We start from the raw sequence: 17,000 nt of genomic DNA on the forward strand, positions 1-17,000 counted from the left end.
TACTATTAGAGTTGAACAGCTGAGCTCATTATGCAGGTTGAAGAACTGAAGGGGTTTGGAGTGCTGCCTTGTATGTGCAGAACAGCAACATGGGCATGAATCACAAATATTGGGAGGCAAACTACTTGAGAACAGTAAAGAGAAGAATTAAAGCCAGAAAACTGTGAGAATTACCACTTAAGGTAGCTTAAAAATGATTTAAAAAAAACCCAATATCCTGATTTGCAAGGTTTATTTTTTAGTATGTTTGTCTAATTATCAATTGCTGCTGGTGCATTAGGCTATATGGGTGCATTTATCAACATTTTTAGCAATAAGTCATTCAGCTAATGTAGGGGTAAATGCTTTAGGGAATTGCTGCTTACTCAACACTACTGAAATGCCTTATTTGTCCTCTCCTTAAAATGGGAGAGAGTCTGCAAGGGAAAGAAGGTTGTGGTAAAACTCCAGGGTCCCATTTGACTCCAACAGTCAAAGATACTCTATACACCAGGAGTCATAAAGCTTAGCAGAGGTTGGAAAACTGCCATTTTTGTATCTATTCACCTCTCAACCCTTCTGTGGTTGCCTTGAAGTTACACTGAAATATCTTCTGACAAAGAGGTTGAAATCGTGAGAGTAAAGAGTTGACAGGTGCTCTGATGTTTGAGAACCTTCCCTTTCTCTAAAATGCACTGGATAGAGTAGCTGCAGTAGCTTTGCACATATGGGCACTATTGTTCCTCTTACTCCATATCCATCTCCAATCCTACTCTTCTCTCTGCTGGTGGCTGTGGAACTTCTGCTATATTGCTGTGTGCAGAATGAATGACAGGCCCAGTAAAGTGGTAGCTAGCTAATAGGCTGCTCTGGCACGCATAGGAAGAACCTAAGAGGAGGAAAAAAAAAAGGCTATTATCCTGCAGATTTCAATTAATGGGATGGTCTGCTGGTACATGAAGACTGGCAATATGGGATAGACCACACTGGCACACTACTGATGGAAAACAGTGAAAGGTGTGGTTCTGATGACTGAAAATCCAATAAATAAGTTCCTCACAGACTAATTAAAGGAAATTTTGCTACCACTGCCACACACTTTGGAGAACAAAACTGCTCTCAGATCCTGAATGAAATGTGTTCAAAGTGCAGTGATATAGCAGTTCACCAAGGGAAGCCTTAAAAGGTGAAAGGAAGAAAAAGGCAGTGGTGCCAAGAGAGGTCTAACACAGGAGTGACATAGAACCCAGCAAATGCCAATGTATGAGAAATGTATTATTTCACTTGTAAGGTAATAGAGTAAAATCAAGAAGCTGATAGAGGAGGTATCTGAGCCTTTAGCTATCATCTTGGAAAAATTATGGAAGTTGGAAGAGATTCCAGAAGACTGGAAAAGGGCAAATATAGTGCCCATTTATACAAAGGGAAATAAGAGCAACCCAGAAAACTACAGACCAGTCAGTTTAACTTCTGTGCCAGGAGAGATAATGGAGCAGGTAATTAAAGAATTCTTCCACAAACATCTGGAAGAAAATAAGGTGCTAGGTAACAGCCACCATGGATTTGTAAAGAATCATGCCAAACCAATCTGATAGCTTTCTGTGATAGGATTACAAGTCTTGTGAATAAGGGAGAAGTGGTGGACCTGGCATACTGTAGTAAGGCATTTGATACAGTCTCTTATGTCCTTCTTATCAATACACTAGGCAAATACAACTTAGATGGGGCTATTATAAGGTGGGTGCATAACTGGTTGGATAACCATTCTCAGAGAGTAGTTATTAATGGTTCACAGTCATGATGGAAGGGCATAACAAGTGGGATTCTGCAGGGGTCTGTTTTGGGACCGGTTGTATTCAATATCTTAATCAATTATTTAGATCAGGGGTCTCCAAACTTTTCTGCCCGAGGGCCGCATTAACTATCAAACAGCAGTTCGGGGGCCGACTACACACTTGAGGTCCAAATAAAAAACAATCAAAACATGGATGTTGTTTTTAATTATTTATTTAATATTATTTTATTCAGTTATTATTTAATAACACATTGATACACTACACATGAACACCTGTATTAGTGTGAATGGTGAAATTGTTTCCTGGATGCCAAAATAGCAGACATTTCTGGCTTTAGAAATCACTGTTTGAAATAGGGGGTGGTGCTTGTCCTAGTCCTGCAGGAGGGGCTCCAGAACGGGGAAACTGCTGAGAACTCATTTCCACCTGCGCAATGTGATGAAAATTGTAAGCAACATAATCCTGGCAATATGTTCAGCCTAAGACACTCACACTTGAAGAGATGTGATCGCTCTCCTATCATGCAGGGAATGAGGTGACAATTTGTAACATAGCCCCATGGAACAAGGGGCATGCATTTTAATGGGAAAATCTGGTTTGAAAGCAGACACGTTATCACTTGGTAAAGGAAATTGGAAAGCAGTGCCCAACGCTCCCACAGACTGATACCCGGCAGGGCGGTGCTGCTCTGGGTTGTGGATGAGAGAGACCAGAGGGAGGGGGATGTTTCTTCAGGGCGCACTGCAGGGACCAGGGCAGCGCGCTAGGCACGGCACAGCGTCACCCAGAGGCTGTGCCACAGCAACCACACCGCCTCCTGCAATGGGCACCAGCTCCTCAGCCCCGCCCCCGGAGAAGTAGCCCCTCGCTCCTAGCCCCTGAGAAACCACCGTCGGGTTTCCTCCCCTCCGTCCAGCCTCCCGCGATCCTCTGCCGCCGGGTCTGATCCGGAGCCCGCCTTCGAGACCCCCCTTTTTCGCCCGTCCGGCCAAGCGGCACGCGGAGCCGTCCCTGACCTGGGCTACCTGCTGTCCCGTGCGCGTGCTGGGGCCTCGCGCAGCCGCCTGCGAATCCGTTTCTCCCGCTGACACCAATGCTCGGACTCAAGCTCTCTCCTTCCACCGCCGCAGCCACCCTCTGCCTGATTGGCTCCGGTTGGTGCCGCCCACAACGTGTGACCCCGCCCAATCTGGGTTGAGAGGGACTGAAACGGCGGCATCGAAAGGGCTTCTGGGAAACGTAGTTTAAACTGAGAGCGCCTCAGGGATAATCTCGCCGGCAAGCGGAAGAAGGCGGGGCCAGACAAAAAGGTCTCCACGGGCCGGATGAGAGGGCCTCGCGGGCCGCATCCGGCCCGCGGGCCGTAGTTTGGAGACCCCTGATTTAGATGATGGCATAGAGCAGGGCTACTCAACACGTGGCCCGTGGGTCGCATGTGGCCCACGGCCCGTTTGTTTGCGGCCCATGGTGCAGTTTGGGTTTATGCGGGGCTCAACATTCGGCCCACAGGTGGGATCCTTTGAACATAGTCTCCGCTTGGAACATACTCAGCAACAGCGAGCCAATATAATGGTCTTCTGTTGATATGCGCTTTAGTAGTTAAATTCCTGGATTGTCATTGCTCATTAAAAGTGCTGTCATATGGGTGGAAATCCGGTAAATAAGGCATTTTATTAGTATCAGCAGAAATGACTTAAATGGAACCTGTGTGTTGTATAGTCCTGCCTTAAATCTCTGTATTCATGCCTGTCAGTGTGAAAGAAGCTATTTGCATATATATTTGCATGCATATGCAACCACACTTAAGTTGCGGCCCTTGGCATGTGTTGTGTCATTGTGGTCCCCGGAGCTTCCAAAGTTGAGTAGTCCTGGCATAGAGAGTACTCTTACTAAGTTTGCAGATGATACCAAGCTGGGAGGGGTTGCAACTGCTTTGTAGTATAGGGCCATAATTCAAAATGATCTAGACAAATTGGAGAAATGGTTTGAGGCAAATAAGATGAAGTTTCATAAGGACAATTGCAAAGTACTCCACTTAGGAAGGAACAATCCATTTCACATACACAGAATGGGAAGCAACTGTCTAAGAGTACTGCAGAAATGGATCTAGGGGTCATAGTGGACCACAAGCTAAGTATGAGTCAACAGTGTGACACTGTTGCAAAAAAAAGCAAACATGACTCTGGGATGCATTAACAGGAGTGTTGTGAGCAAGACACAAGAAGTCATTCTTCTGCTCTACTCTGTGCTGATTAGGCCACAGTTGGAGTATTGAGTCCAGTTCTGGGCACCACATTTCAAGAAAGATGTGGAGAAATTGGAGAGGGTCCAGAGAAGAGCAACAAAAATGATCAAAGGTCCAGAAAACATGAGCTATAGGGGAAGACTGAAAGAACTGGGCTTGTTTAGTTTGGAAAAGAGAAGACAGAGAGTACATGATAGTTTTCAGGTGTCACGGCCGGGGGGAGTGGGGAGGTGGAATTCTTTTACTTGCCTCTAAGGATAGGACAAGAAGCAATGGGCTTAAACTGCAGCAAGGGAGGTTTGGGTTGGACATTAGGAATAACTTCCAAATTGTCAGGGAGTTTAAAACTGGAAATAATTGCCTAGGTAGGTTGTGGAATCTCTATCACTGGAGATATTCAACAGTAGGTCAGTCAGACATCTATCAGGGATGATATAGACCCTGCTTGGTCCTGCCATGAGGGCAGGGGACTGGACTTAATGATCTCTCAAGGTCCCTTCCACTTCTAGTATTCTATGATACTCTTGATCTGTAATGGAAGAACAATTCAATTTCTGGAGGGAAAAAGGGGAACTAAATATACAGGAAAGGAGAATAAACTGATGAAATCATTCTTAGGCCAAGTATCAACATGGACTGCAGTGCTACCAACTTCTGCCAACAAATAAAAGGCGGACAAACTGAACAGAACCCATTCTCAGGAGACTTTCCTAAACAAAATTTGTGTGTGTGTGACGGGAGGCGGTCTTCTTGTCTCCATCAGAAAATTGAGATGCAGTAAATCAGGGAAGAGCATGACCAAAGCCATACCAGAAAAGGGCAGAATGGAAAAAAATCCCTAGGACTCTAGGGCGTAGCTTTCAAAAATTTTCAAAAAGTGTTTCTTATAAGGAGATAAAATAGTAAATATTTTAGTACTTCAATATCATTTAGACACATCACATACTTGCTTCTTATAAATGTTATGTTTGCTAAGAGATGTTTTCATTTGTGTTAATGACACCTTAATTGCATAAAAGCTATTCCTCATGATTGGGTATGGTATATCTTGCAGTCTTGCACATGGAAATTAGTTCTCTTGGTATTAACTATTTAGGAAAGATCCTAATTTACACATATGCATTCATTTAATGCTCTCTTTTCAAGCACACTTTGACCTGCATTGCACTGAAGTAAACAGGGCTTCACAGAACTTGGCCAGACTGAAGTGACAACAGGAAGCCAAAGTCCACACTTATCTTAACTAAAAATATTTACAATTGGAAGGGTATAATTTGAGAGATCTGAGAAGTTACCAGTAAAGCATGTAGGAACACAGGAGGAGGAGGAAGAGATTTCTTCTACAAAGGACAGGGATATAAAATATATAGGACACATACAATTGGAGGAATCTTTGGCTCCAATTTCTCTTGAATTTTTGAGCCATTCACATAGGGTACGTCTACACTGCACGCTTATTACAAAATAATCTATTTTAAAAGAAATACTTCGAAAGAGCTTATTTTGAAATATCACGTCTACACTACAGGAAAACCTCAAAATTAGTCAGAGGCAGGCTTCCCTAATGTGGACGTGCTACCTCAATGTAGAGCCCCAGGATGCAGAGGGGAGTAATTACTCTGAATGACCCCGGGGGGGAGCTACTTCGATATAGCAGCAGTGGAGTGTCCACAGCTATTTTGGAACAGGCGTTATTCCACATGGAATGAGGTTTATAGAAGTGGGAATAAGTCAACCGTTATTTTGAATTTATTTCGAAATAATGGAATTGCCATGTAGACGCTCGCATTGTTATTTTGGAATAATGGCCATTATTCTGAAATAACACTGCTGTGTAGAGGCACCCTTAGATATTAGATTGTTGGAAAATAAAATATAATTAGCCAATAAGAAACTGCATTGTGATCTGGTCTTTTCTGTAGTTCACCAGTGTACTTGAACTCAAAGTACTTATGCCCTGAAAAGCACTCAAGGGCAGTACTGAAGAGGAATGCTTTCCTGAACTGGGACTCCAGTAAAAAACAACATGATCTAGCCTCAAATTACAGAAAGAAGGAGCAAGTTTCTAATCAGGCCTTTCTGCTCTTTTGGTAGATTTCCCTTCATGGTGACAGTCATGGTCTGGCAACTAAGTCTAAGCATATGAACCACCAGATACCAGAAAAAATACAGTGTGGGAAGCCATTACAAACTCACTTGCGAGTGGGCAAAATGTCATCCTAAATGGCTGGCACGAGTGTGTGCAGAACTGTAGAGGATTTAATTGGGAAAAGATGTTTAGATTAATTAGACCCACTGCTAGAAAAAATATAATGATACTCACATCAGAGTTAAAGCGAAGCTGACAGACATTACAGGAAATAACTTGCTTCTTCTTTGGGGGAATGGATACTCCAAATGTGTGGTTTATGACTGCTTTTTGCACAGGATCCATCTGGAGAACAAGCAATAAAATATTCAATTTACAACTTCACAGGACAATAAACAGTGCAGAAAAGACTCAAAATAACATTTTCCCCCTGCAAGTTCCATTTTTTTAATAAACGGGGGAAATACTATTTCAAATTTCATAAAAATAATTAGATTTATCTCAAGATAGGGAATGTGTATCAAGCTAGAGTTTACAAAAAAGCAACTCAGTGAGCCCCACCACAGACCACTGCATGTTTCATCTCCCTCACCACTCAGAGCATCAATATCATGTCAAGAGGTAAGGAGCCCATAAATCCCTCCTGAACCATATGCTGCTTCTCTAGCCACACCACTAAGCACTCTGCCTCCCCTAGAATCACTAAACATTTGTTGGTCTCTCTCTTTGCAAGGAAAAGTACCAGCACTCTGGAAAGAGGGAGAGACTTTAGGTTTTGTGGCACAAGTAAGCTCCAGAATCATCCTATGTGGTATATATAGCTAAACTGGGTTTGGGATGTAAAACTAGAGATAGGAGTTTGGGGGCTTTAGACGAAGAAGGGGACAGTGTTAAAGCTAGATTACCAACCGCCCCCGACACGCACATTTTTTTGCTTAGTAATAAATTACTATTTTTTCCCCTTTGGTGGGTTGGTAATTATTCAGGACAGGCTACCACATAAGCTATACTTACTAGAGAAATCCATGTCAGTGACAATGCTCCTGAGCTTTTTTGTCCTCAAGCTCAATTAGAAGGCCATAAGGAAAGGGCTTCAAGTAACAGCAGACTTATAACAGCTTCCTACACACACACACACACAAATGAATTGGGAAAATCTTCTCTCGTGGAGACATCTTTGTGAGAGGAGTTTCTTTATGGACTCTTTTATAATAGTTACAGTACTTGCCTGGAAAAACTGACTCATATTCCTCAAGGATTTCCAAAATAGAATCAATGAGTGATACAATTCAAGTAACGAGTACTACTTGGGATATGTTTAAAAATGACTTTGCACCAATTAAAGATGTAGCCATTACCATACCAGAGAAAATGCTTTCACACTGAAGAAAAAACAGACACTTGAGACAAACTGAAAACACAAAGAGTCTGAATCCTGAGCTTGAGAGAAAATGTTCACGAATTAGAAACTAAAGAAACCTTTTCTAAGTATCCTAACTCCTGCTGGATATGAAACTTGACTCCATTGGCAATTGAGAAGACTTCAGGATTCCAGACCTTTGCTAACTCTTCGGGCCTTGTTCAGGGTATCGAGGGGAGAAATCATAATTATCTCAAAATTTTATTACCTGAGCAGCCATAAGCATCAGTTAAAAATAAGGCTTCTTTGTGTGAAGCACTATACAAAGTAATATGTTGTCCCCGATCTAGACAGTTTAGAGTAATATATTTCACATCTGTAACTACAAGTTTGGATGTAATTCATTTGTTTAAAGATAAGCAGGGATCTGACAACAATGAGGAAGAAAAATAGTGGTCTATCATGAACGAAATATTTACTTTTCCTAACTTGGTTTTACGGTTCCTACTCTTGGGGGAATTCTGGGCTGCTGCACATGTGCACAATTCACGTGCTACTAAGAATGTTTTCCGCAGAAAATACATTGTTAGAAAGGTGTTGAAGTTACTCCTTTCGCCCACAAGGGGCCACTGTAGCACCAGAACAGCCCCAGCTATGAATAGGAAAGAGAAAGGGGCTTTCTTCCTATGGTGGGGCCGGGTCAGGAGGCATGGAATATAAGGGGGATGGACATCATATACAGCACATGGGTTGCTGGGGTGCTATATACTGGAGTTCAGAAGGGTTACTTGGGGGGTGGGAAGGAAGGACCACATGGGGCTGGAGCTGAATGGGTATGGGGTGCAGGGATAGATGGGGACAGAGAGAGGGTGCAGCGACATATGGGAGGAGGAAGTGGTTGAGTAGGGGCACAAGGGCAGATGTACTGACTGAATGAACAGGCTAGGGGTACGCCAAGATCTGCATGGTAGAAACTCCCTAACAACGCTCTCCACCAGGCATGGACTTTGGGCAAGGTGAGCGAGAAGGTTGTCTTTGGCCCCACACATTCAGGGCTCTATGCTGCCCAAGCCCACCCACCCTGCCGCCACTCACTGCCCTGACTGGGAGGTGCGTGGCCGTGTGGCTCAGCCAAGCACAACATGCTGCCTTCGGCCCCGCAAACTCTTTGGCTGGGCCTGCTCTCCGCCCCCAAAATAACTTTTCCATGCTTCTCCCATCCATACCCAACAGCTCTGCAGGATCACTGCCACGCTTCTCCCCACAATAACTTTCATCTCCTTCAGCTCCCCTATTACCCTGATTCCTCCCAAATCTTTGCACTGCTTTTGAGGAGTAGAGGAAATAAGTTTCTATATTGTGGTTTAAATTAGCAATGTGATAGTGTAACCAGTTAACCAATGAGCTTGGGCTCATCAGTTAACCTTCAGTTTCTTGCAGCCCCCTCCTATGCTGCTGCCTCTGTATCAGAGGCAGCAGCATGGGGGAGGGAGGAGAGGGGAGGCTGTCCTTGCAGGGAGATGGCTTTTAAGCAGGGGCCTTCCGTCCCCCTATGCTGCTACGTCTGATACTTAGGCTTAAAAGCTGGCGCCGTGTGCGCACTGGCTCCTGTGGAGCTGCCTCCCCACCCCTGTGTGTAAACACGTAACCGCTGAAAATTTCAGTGGTTTCACGTTTGCCAAAATAAATACATTTTTACATCCCTAGTTTAAATGAATTATTAATCAGAGCTATGTATTGAAATGCCTAGTAAGAAATCTATTTGTCCAAAAATTTTCCTAAATCTGTTTCATTGTCTATATTGTTACAGACATCATTGATGACAAGTATTTTGAAACAAATTACTGAAATAATTGAATCTGGCATGATTATACAGTGTTATTTTGGCAAATAAAATATGAAACATGTTGCAGAATTTTTCATTGTTTAGAGAAGAATTCCCCCGGGAGTAATTTCCCATTGCAGAAAGTAGTAGTTTGATTTGTTAAAAGGTTATGTTTTCTTGCAAATTATTTTGCAGTCTCAGCAGTGATTTTCTGGCTACAATAATATATGAAGGAACCATATGCCTAGGATGATGTAAAGCTTGCATTTGACACTACATTTAATAAGGAGATGGGGGAAAAAAGCTGCAGTTAATTGATTCTTTATATCAGGTTTTTGCAGTGAATTAACTTCTTCCAGATTTTCTGAAGCTGGTAGCTAAATAGTCTAGTTGTCCTCTTTACAACATTTGTTTATGCTTCTGGAGAAATAAAATTGCTTCAGTGAGGATTGTCTTAATATAAACACATACATACATATGCATGCATGCATACATTCAAGAATATATTTTAAAGCATAGGTGTGAAATTATCTATTAAGAAACACTTAAATGGTGAATAATTTTTGGAGTGTTGTGATTTTAACCCAAAAAAGAGGGATTGTAAACTTCACAGCTAGCATTTATACTTTTTGGAATGGTAATGTAATTTCTACTCTCTTTTGACAGTAAATACTATATTCAGTGCCTTAAGAGTCACAGAGGCAAAAATAATTAAAAAACAAAGGAGCTCAACTACAGTGGATTACTTCATTGATAAAATGACACTACCATTGTGACAACTACATTGTTAAAAAAAGAACATCAAGACAAATAAACTATCAAGCGTGAATAAAACATCACAGAAATAGAAGGTTGGATGGCACTGTGACAGATCATTTAGTACAGCCCCCTGCATTGAAGCAGGACCTAGCTTACCTAGACCATCTCTGGCAGGTCTCTGTCCAACCTGTTCTTAAAAAACCTTCTGAGATTCTACCACCTCCCTTGTTCCAGTACTTAATTACATGAGGTTGTTCATAGTATCTAATTTAAATCTCCCCTGCTACAGATTAAGCCTGTTTTTTTTCCTACCACTTCCTCTCTATACCAAACCTTAACATATCTGAAGACTTATCAAGCCCCCTTATTCTGAGACTTCTTGTCCTCAAACTTAAACACGTCTAGTGTTTTTTATTCTTTCCTTATAGCTCAGGTTTTCTATAACTTATTTTGTTGCTCTAGAGTCTCTCCAATTTATTCACAACCTACCTAAAATGAGCCTTCTAAACTGGACACTGTGCTCCAGCTGACGCCTCACCATTACAGAAAAGAGTGGGACAATTACCTCCTATGTCTTATATCCAACACACCTGTTACATTCCAGAATATTAGCCGTTAGCAACTGCATCACAATGTTATCTCACACTTAATTTATGATCCACCATGATCCTGGATCCTTTTTTGCAGTTTACTGCCTAACCACTTATCCATTTTGTATACATGTATCTGATTTTTTCCTTCCTCAGTGTAGTGCTTGTCTTTATTGAATGTTATCTTGTTGATTTCAGACCAATTCTCTAATTAGTTGTAGTCATTTTGAATTCTAATCCTATCCTCCAAAATGCGTATGCTTCCCTTGAGTGTTAGTAGACCCTGGACTGACATCTGCAGCCCCCACTCGATATGCCTTCCCAGTTTGACAGCGAACAATTGATAACTACTCCAACTATGGTCTTTCAACTAGTTACATACCCACCTTTAGGGATCTGAAAGGTTACCCAGTTATCCTAAATGGGTAATGTTCTCCAGTTCCGGTTAACTGGTAACCAGTGGGGGCTGGAGCAGCGGGCAAGGGGCTGCGTTAGCACCACAAGTGGCCTGTTGCAGACAGAGGTTGCTCTTATCCAGAGCAGCCTTTGTCCACAGCAGGCCTGGATGCCCTGCAGGCAGGGGCAGCTCTGGCATCCAGCACAGCCTCTGTTTCCAGTGAGCCCAGGAGCTGGTGGGGGCTGGCAGCCAGCAGAACCAGCCCCATCGCAGGAGCTGGAAGCCAGGAACCAGTGGCAGCCCCATCCTCAGTGTAGGGCTAGGAGCTGGCAGCCAGCCCCACCATGGGACTGGGGGCGGGAGCCCTGCAGGCTGCTCCAGCTGCACTAGAGTGGGCCCCAGCCCAGGATTCTGCTTAGTTGGTTAACTGGTTAAACAGTAGGTCAACCTAACGGTTAACCAGTTAACTGATTAACCGGAATTTTACATCCTTTCCCACCTTATAGAAATTTTATCTAGACCACATTTCCATAGTTTGGGTCTGATAGTATCACATGGGATTGTATCAAAATTATTGGAATAAAACAGCCCCCCTCCCAGTATTTCCAGGATACAGTGACAAATCTTCAGAGTAACTGTAATACTAGAAATTAAGTAAAATTAGATACATTAAGAATATTTAATAAATATTAGTAAAACAATTTCTATTTCAGAACTCTATTCCTCATTGCATCATTCTACAAAATAAAAACACTGCAGCAAAATGTTGCTTTAAAGTAAAGGTTACAGAACTTCTTGCAAACTTTTTAACCAATCATTGTATAATATCAATCAAACAGAAACATATACAAGACCATATTTAGAATTTTTTCCTGCATCAAATTTTTTGGCATGTAACCGACACTTAATATGTTTGTACTTAATGCCATAATATTTTAGCATAAGGTATATTTTGCTTTTTAATGCCTAGACTTGCCAATCTAGAACAGAATAGTGATGAAAAGTACCTCAGCCCATCTGAAGAATCTGAGACCAGTAAAAAGAAACTGAAAAGAAAACACTTCCCTGTAGAACTACTATAAAAGCAAATTCAGCAGCAATTTTCCTGTGTACTTCAGATAAACAATCCACAGCATTAACATTATGCAATTAGCAGTTCAAAAACAATGGAGACTATGCATAATGTCTCAATTCAAACTGATATGGCAGCACATGGAAAAATTCTCATGAACAATACAGAGCACACATCTCCAGAAGCTACCACTTAAGATTTCCTGGGGAGTAGTAGTTGATGATCTTTCCGAAAGAAAAGAGCTGAATGCAGTTTGGTTATAATTAGAATTCAAGAAGATGCAACATTAACAATTAATAAGTTTTAAATATGTCAGAAACTAGGGTGGATTACAGCATGTTTGAATAGTAACATAGTATCTGTCTGCCAGAAGGTTAGTGCTGTGGAGTAAATTGATCTGGGACTATATACAATTAAAATACATGTTGTTTTGAGTGTGTGTGTGCGGGGGAGGGGGGACAGGTCATTTGCTGATTTAGGTGCTTTGTAACTCATGGAAACTCTGTGGTCTGTTATATTCCAGTAGTTAAGAATAATTTCTGTAAAAAAGTGAACATCTGCTCTCTTTCTCTCTATATATATATATGTATTATATCTGCTGTAAATACAAGCAACAATCCAGCATCTGCATGCCTATTATTTAGACCACAATATGAGCTACAGGCATAGTAAAGAGTTAATATATTTTGCACTGAAGGTGGGTAACAATGATGTTGAGAATTAAAAATATTTTCTGTTTCATTCTCTTATTTTATTGCAAATGCATATATGAAATAAAGGGAAAACCAGATGGGTTAAATAAGCAAGAATAATGCCAAAAGCTTAAACCACACTCAGGCCTTCACTGCAAACCCAAATTAACCTAAGCAACCTTACTCATGCTATTAGTCACAACGAAATCACCTTGAATACCCCTTGGCTACATCTACACTGGCATGAATTTCCGGAACTGCTTAAAACGGAATACTATTCTGTTTTCAGTTTTTCCGGAAAAGGAGCGTCTACATTGGCAGGCTGCTTTTCCAGAAAAGCCCTTTTTCTGGAAAAGCGTCTGTGGCCAATGTAGACGCTCTTTTCCGGAAAAGAGCCCCGATTGCCATTTTCGCGATCGGGGCTTTTTTCCGGAAAAGACTACTGGGCTGTCTACACTGGCCCTTTTCTGGAACAGTGTTCCGGAATAAGGACTTATGCCCGAGCTGGAGCAGAATAGTTTTTCCGGAATAGCGGCTGATTTTGTACAGTAGAGCAAATTGCTCGTTGCTTTTCCGGAAATTCAAGGGCCAGTGTAGACAGCTCGCAGCTTATTCCGGAAAAGCAGCTGATTTTCTGGAATAAGTGGCCCAGTGTAGACACAGCCCTTGAGAGCACAGAATACTAGATTTGAAGGGATTGCATCAGTGGTTGCTTATTTTTTCCCCCCTTAAAATTTCATGATTTCAGCTGAGACCAGAAGAATTACATTATGAAGCTCTTTACACTGAAAAAGCATCCCAAGTTACTACACAAAATATATAAACAACTGTCAGAAATGCAGTCATTTCTGGGGTGGAGATAAGCAACAAAAAGTCACAGTATATTTCAGAACAGTCAGAGGAAAGGAAATGTGGAAAGAACGCCAAAACAAACCCTCCGCTGTTATCCAAATACAGCCAGCAGAATTTCTTGTGCAATAGTCACACAGAGCTACAAAGAACCCTGTTTATGTACCTCAAAGATGAAGAGCTGAGATAAGCCTGCCCCAAGATGTGACCTGCTGTTGTTCCAAGAAAGCTAGGTGTTTCCAAAACTTTTGCTTCACCTAAACTACCAACTACTGCAAAATTATCTATTCTTGTGAAATTACAAGCCTGCCTGCTTTTAGGTATTTTAACTCTCTTGCAATTTGTAGTTCTGAAGCTAGGTTAACTATCTGAAAGGAAATGTTTGATTTTTTGCCTATTACTAGAAAGGTATAGGCGATAAAACAAAATTGGATAGTCATCTAGCCTTGGGTATGTAATCCTTCTGCCAGGATAAGTTAATTGCAGCAAGGGCTGGGTTCAATATCTAGGGGTCTCCTCCCAACAACATAATACAATTCCGGCTCGAGCCCCCACCCAGTGACCTGGGAAATCTTACACACACCCCTGGGTGCCTCAAAGAGGCAATTCTTCCCCTCTCGCAAGCACAGAGCCTTGGTATAGCAGCAAATCTTTAATAACACAAGGTAACGGACATCAGCATTGAAGTGGGAAAACACCAGAACTCAGATTCATAAACCAGACATGAGCGAAGACCCACCCCCCCAGCCACAAATCACCCAAGGTCCCCAAAAGTCCAACACCCCAAAAGTCTCTGCCCTGGGTCAGTGCCGCCCTAGGGTTCAACAGTTCACCTGGCAGGGTTTTACCACCCCAACCTGGGTGCAATGGAGGAGGCAGGGGTTGATACACCTTATGCGGTCTACCGGTGGCTCTGCCTCTCCGTAGGTTTCTGCTGCGCCGTTGATGCAAATCACTCTGCTACACTCCACCTGCTGTCCTATGAGCCGCTCCTGCCATTCCATGGAGCAGTGTCTGCTCCGCCAGCCCGCCTCCGTCCACGCTCCCCGGCCACCAGCTGGTAGGTCCTGCAGCTGCTCCACCGGCCGCCCGTCGGTCGTCCCCACCAGCCGCTCACCTGTGACCACCAGTTGCCCTCGCAAAATGCTCCGCTAGTTGTCCCACGATCTGCTCTGCTAGTAGCTCAGCAACAGTGATTTTAGCTCACAGTAGATTTCAGCTCTTCAGCAGTATGGCCTCAGGCTCCCCTCAGTACACAATGATTTCAGCTCTTCAGTAAGTTCAGCTCACAGTAGAAGAGCCTCAGTGCAAGTGCACCATTGGTCCACAGTGAAGCCAGCAAGAGAGGAGAAAGAGGTGCAATTGGTGTGTTTGGGGCCCTCAGACAGGGCCCCCACCACTAGGTACAAAGACCTGTCCCCAGCCTCTCTCAGTCTGACTGGGTTTGGAACCCATGGCCCTTGTCTAGCGAGTGCTATTTAGTTTATGGCGAAACAGTTCCACTATTTGATTCACATAATCAGGGTAACAACACTTTATCCCCCTTGCCTCAATAACAGAGAAACTTGAGATCCCACAGTGGCCAAAGTGACCATTTAGCTGCTGAGAGCACATACTAGGCAGCATGGGTGTGCCTATGCAAACGAATCAACCCCTGAAGTCTTTTTGCATGGCCACAGTTCAGCCCCAGCTGTCAGGGTAGGGTTTATCTTGACCCAGACTTGCCACAGTTCACCAACAGGTGTCAGGGTAGAGCTTATACCGACCCTGCTTACAGGTACAGGCAGTCCCCGACTTACGTGGATCCGACTTATGTCGGATCCGCACTTATGAACGGGGCTTTTCTCGCCCTGGAGCTTGCGGGCGGCAGGACCGCCCAGAGCGCAGCGGTCCCGCCACCGCGTCCTCCGGGGCAAGAAAAGCTGCTCCGGGTCTCCCTGGTGTGCTGGGAGGGACTCCCCAGCACAGCAGGGAGACCCAAGCAAAGCCGCACAGGCGGCGGGACCCCGCTGCCCGTGCGGCTTTGCTCCTTTGCCTCCGCGGCTTTGCTCGGGTCTCCCTGGTCTGCTGTGGGGGAAGGGGACGCAGCTAGTGCGCCCCCCCCCCCCCCAGCAGACCAAGCTTTTGTTGCGGGACGCCTGGGGTAGAGCAGCTGGGGTGCTGCCGGGTTGGTCCTGCGGGGACCTACCCGGCAGTGCCCCAGCTGTTCTGTCCCAGGAGTCCAGATTCAGCCGCTGTTGAAACTGATCAGTGGCTGATTCCAGGAAGCCGGGGGCAAAGCAACAAGTTCCGAGTTACATACAAATTCAACTTAAGAACAAACCTATAGTCCCTATCTTGTACGTAACCCGGGGACTGCCTGTATATGTTAATCTAGAGATGTGGCTGCCACTTTTCTCCACTATCTCTGGGTACCAGCCTCGCACACAGATTCTCCATTTCTTCCCCTCAGATTCCTGTAAGGCATCCATGTATTCGGCTGCCACTATTCCAAACTGCTGAAATGTGTACTCCACCCTTTTCTCCTCTCACCTTAATGATTACCATTCCCACAATGATGCCTCTCCAAGTCCTGACTCTTCTGCCCCCTTCTCTTGCTTTTTTCCTCTCTCATCAGAAATAGTGCAATTCATATTCTAACAACTCCATAGGTTCTCCATTCGATTCAAAGGAAGTTCAGCATTGCCATCTGGGTTTTAAACAGTCCTTAGAGTTGCTATAAGTTATGAGAGACTGTGTGGGTCCCATTTTGAAACTGTGTGAAAGGTTGTATATTGATAAGTGGATAGTAAAGTTGAATTTGATATAACTTCTGACTCAGTATGTGTTCAAAAACTGGAGTTGCCAATCCATGACTTTTTTCCCTTCTTGCTATCATAAAATCCTGTTTATAATCTACTAATAATTGATTTGCAGGTGCAACCAGTGCTGCTGCTTTATAAATTCAATCTTGCAATGTTTTTCATTTGTGAAATAAGACAAATCAATGTTACACATAATTACTTACCCATTGGTAAGGCCTGTGTTATAATTTTAAATGCTAGTATTTATCCAAAATATTAGGCAACACTTCCTTTTTTTTAAATTTAAAATAAATAGTTGGGCAACTAGTAACAAGTAAATCCACAGGCAATGTTCCACCTAATGTTATTCATCCATGTGTGGATTTTTTACATCCCTGTGCAGAATAATTTTATGTGCTCCAAGGCATGTGCAAATATGTACCATTGTTAAACAAAAAACCTAGCAGTGGGCATTCTGCTAATCAACTGAGCAGCATTTGACTCTCTCCTGAGAGCCCACACAAGTGCACATCTTACAGGGAACACTGCCCACAGGGTCAAATC

The 17,000-nt window shown here is 43.3% G+C and overlaps 1 protein-coding gene across 10 annotated transcripts in view; it reads right to left on the reverse strand.

Annotated features, from left to right (window-relative positions):
- Positions 1–17,000, reverse strand: part of ZNF385B (zinc finger protein 385B) — a 330,914-nt gene that overhangs the window by 72,878 nt on the left and 241,036 nt on the right. For all 10 annotated transcript variants that reach the window (XM_075933736.1, XM_075933738.1, XM_075933737.1 and 7 more), the window contains one exon: positions 6,344–6,454. In XM_075933736.1, the coding sequence (XP_075789851.1) occupies positions 6,344–6,454 (111 nt within the window). The remainder of the gene's footprint in view (positions 1–6,343; positions 6,455–17,000) is intronic.

Source organism: Pelodiscus sinensis, chromosome 7 (assembly GCF_049634645.1).
Source record: "Pelodiscus sinensis isolate JC-2024 chromosome 7, ASM4963464v1, whole genome shotgun sequence".
Classification (NCBI taxonomy): Eukaryota; Metazoa; Chordata; order Testudines; family Trionychidae; genus Pelodiscus; species Pelodiscus sinensis.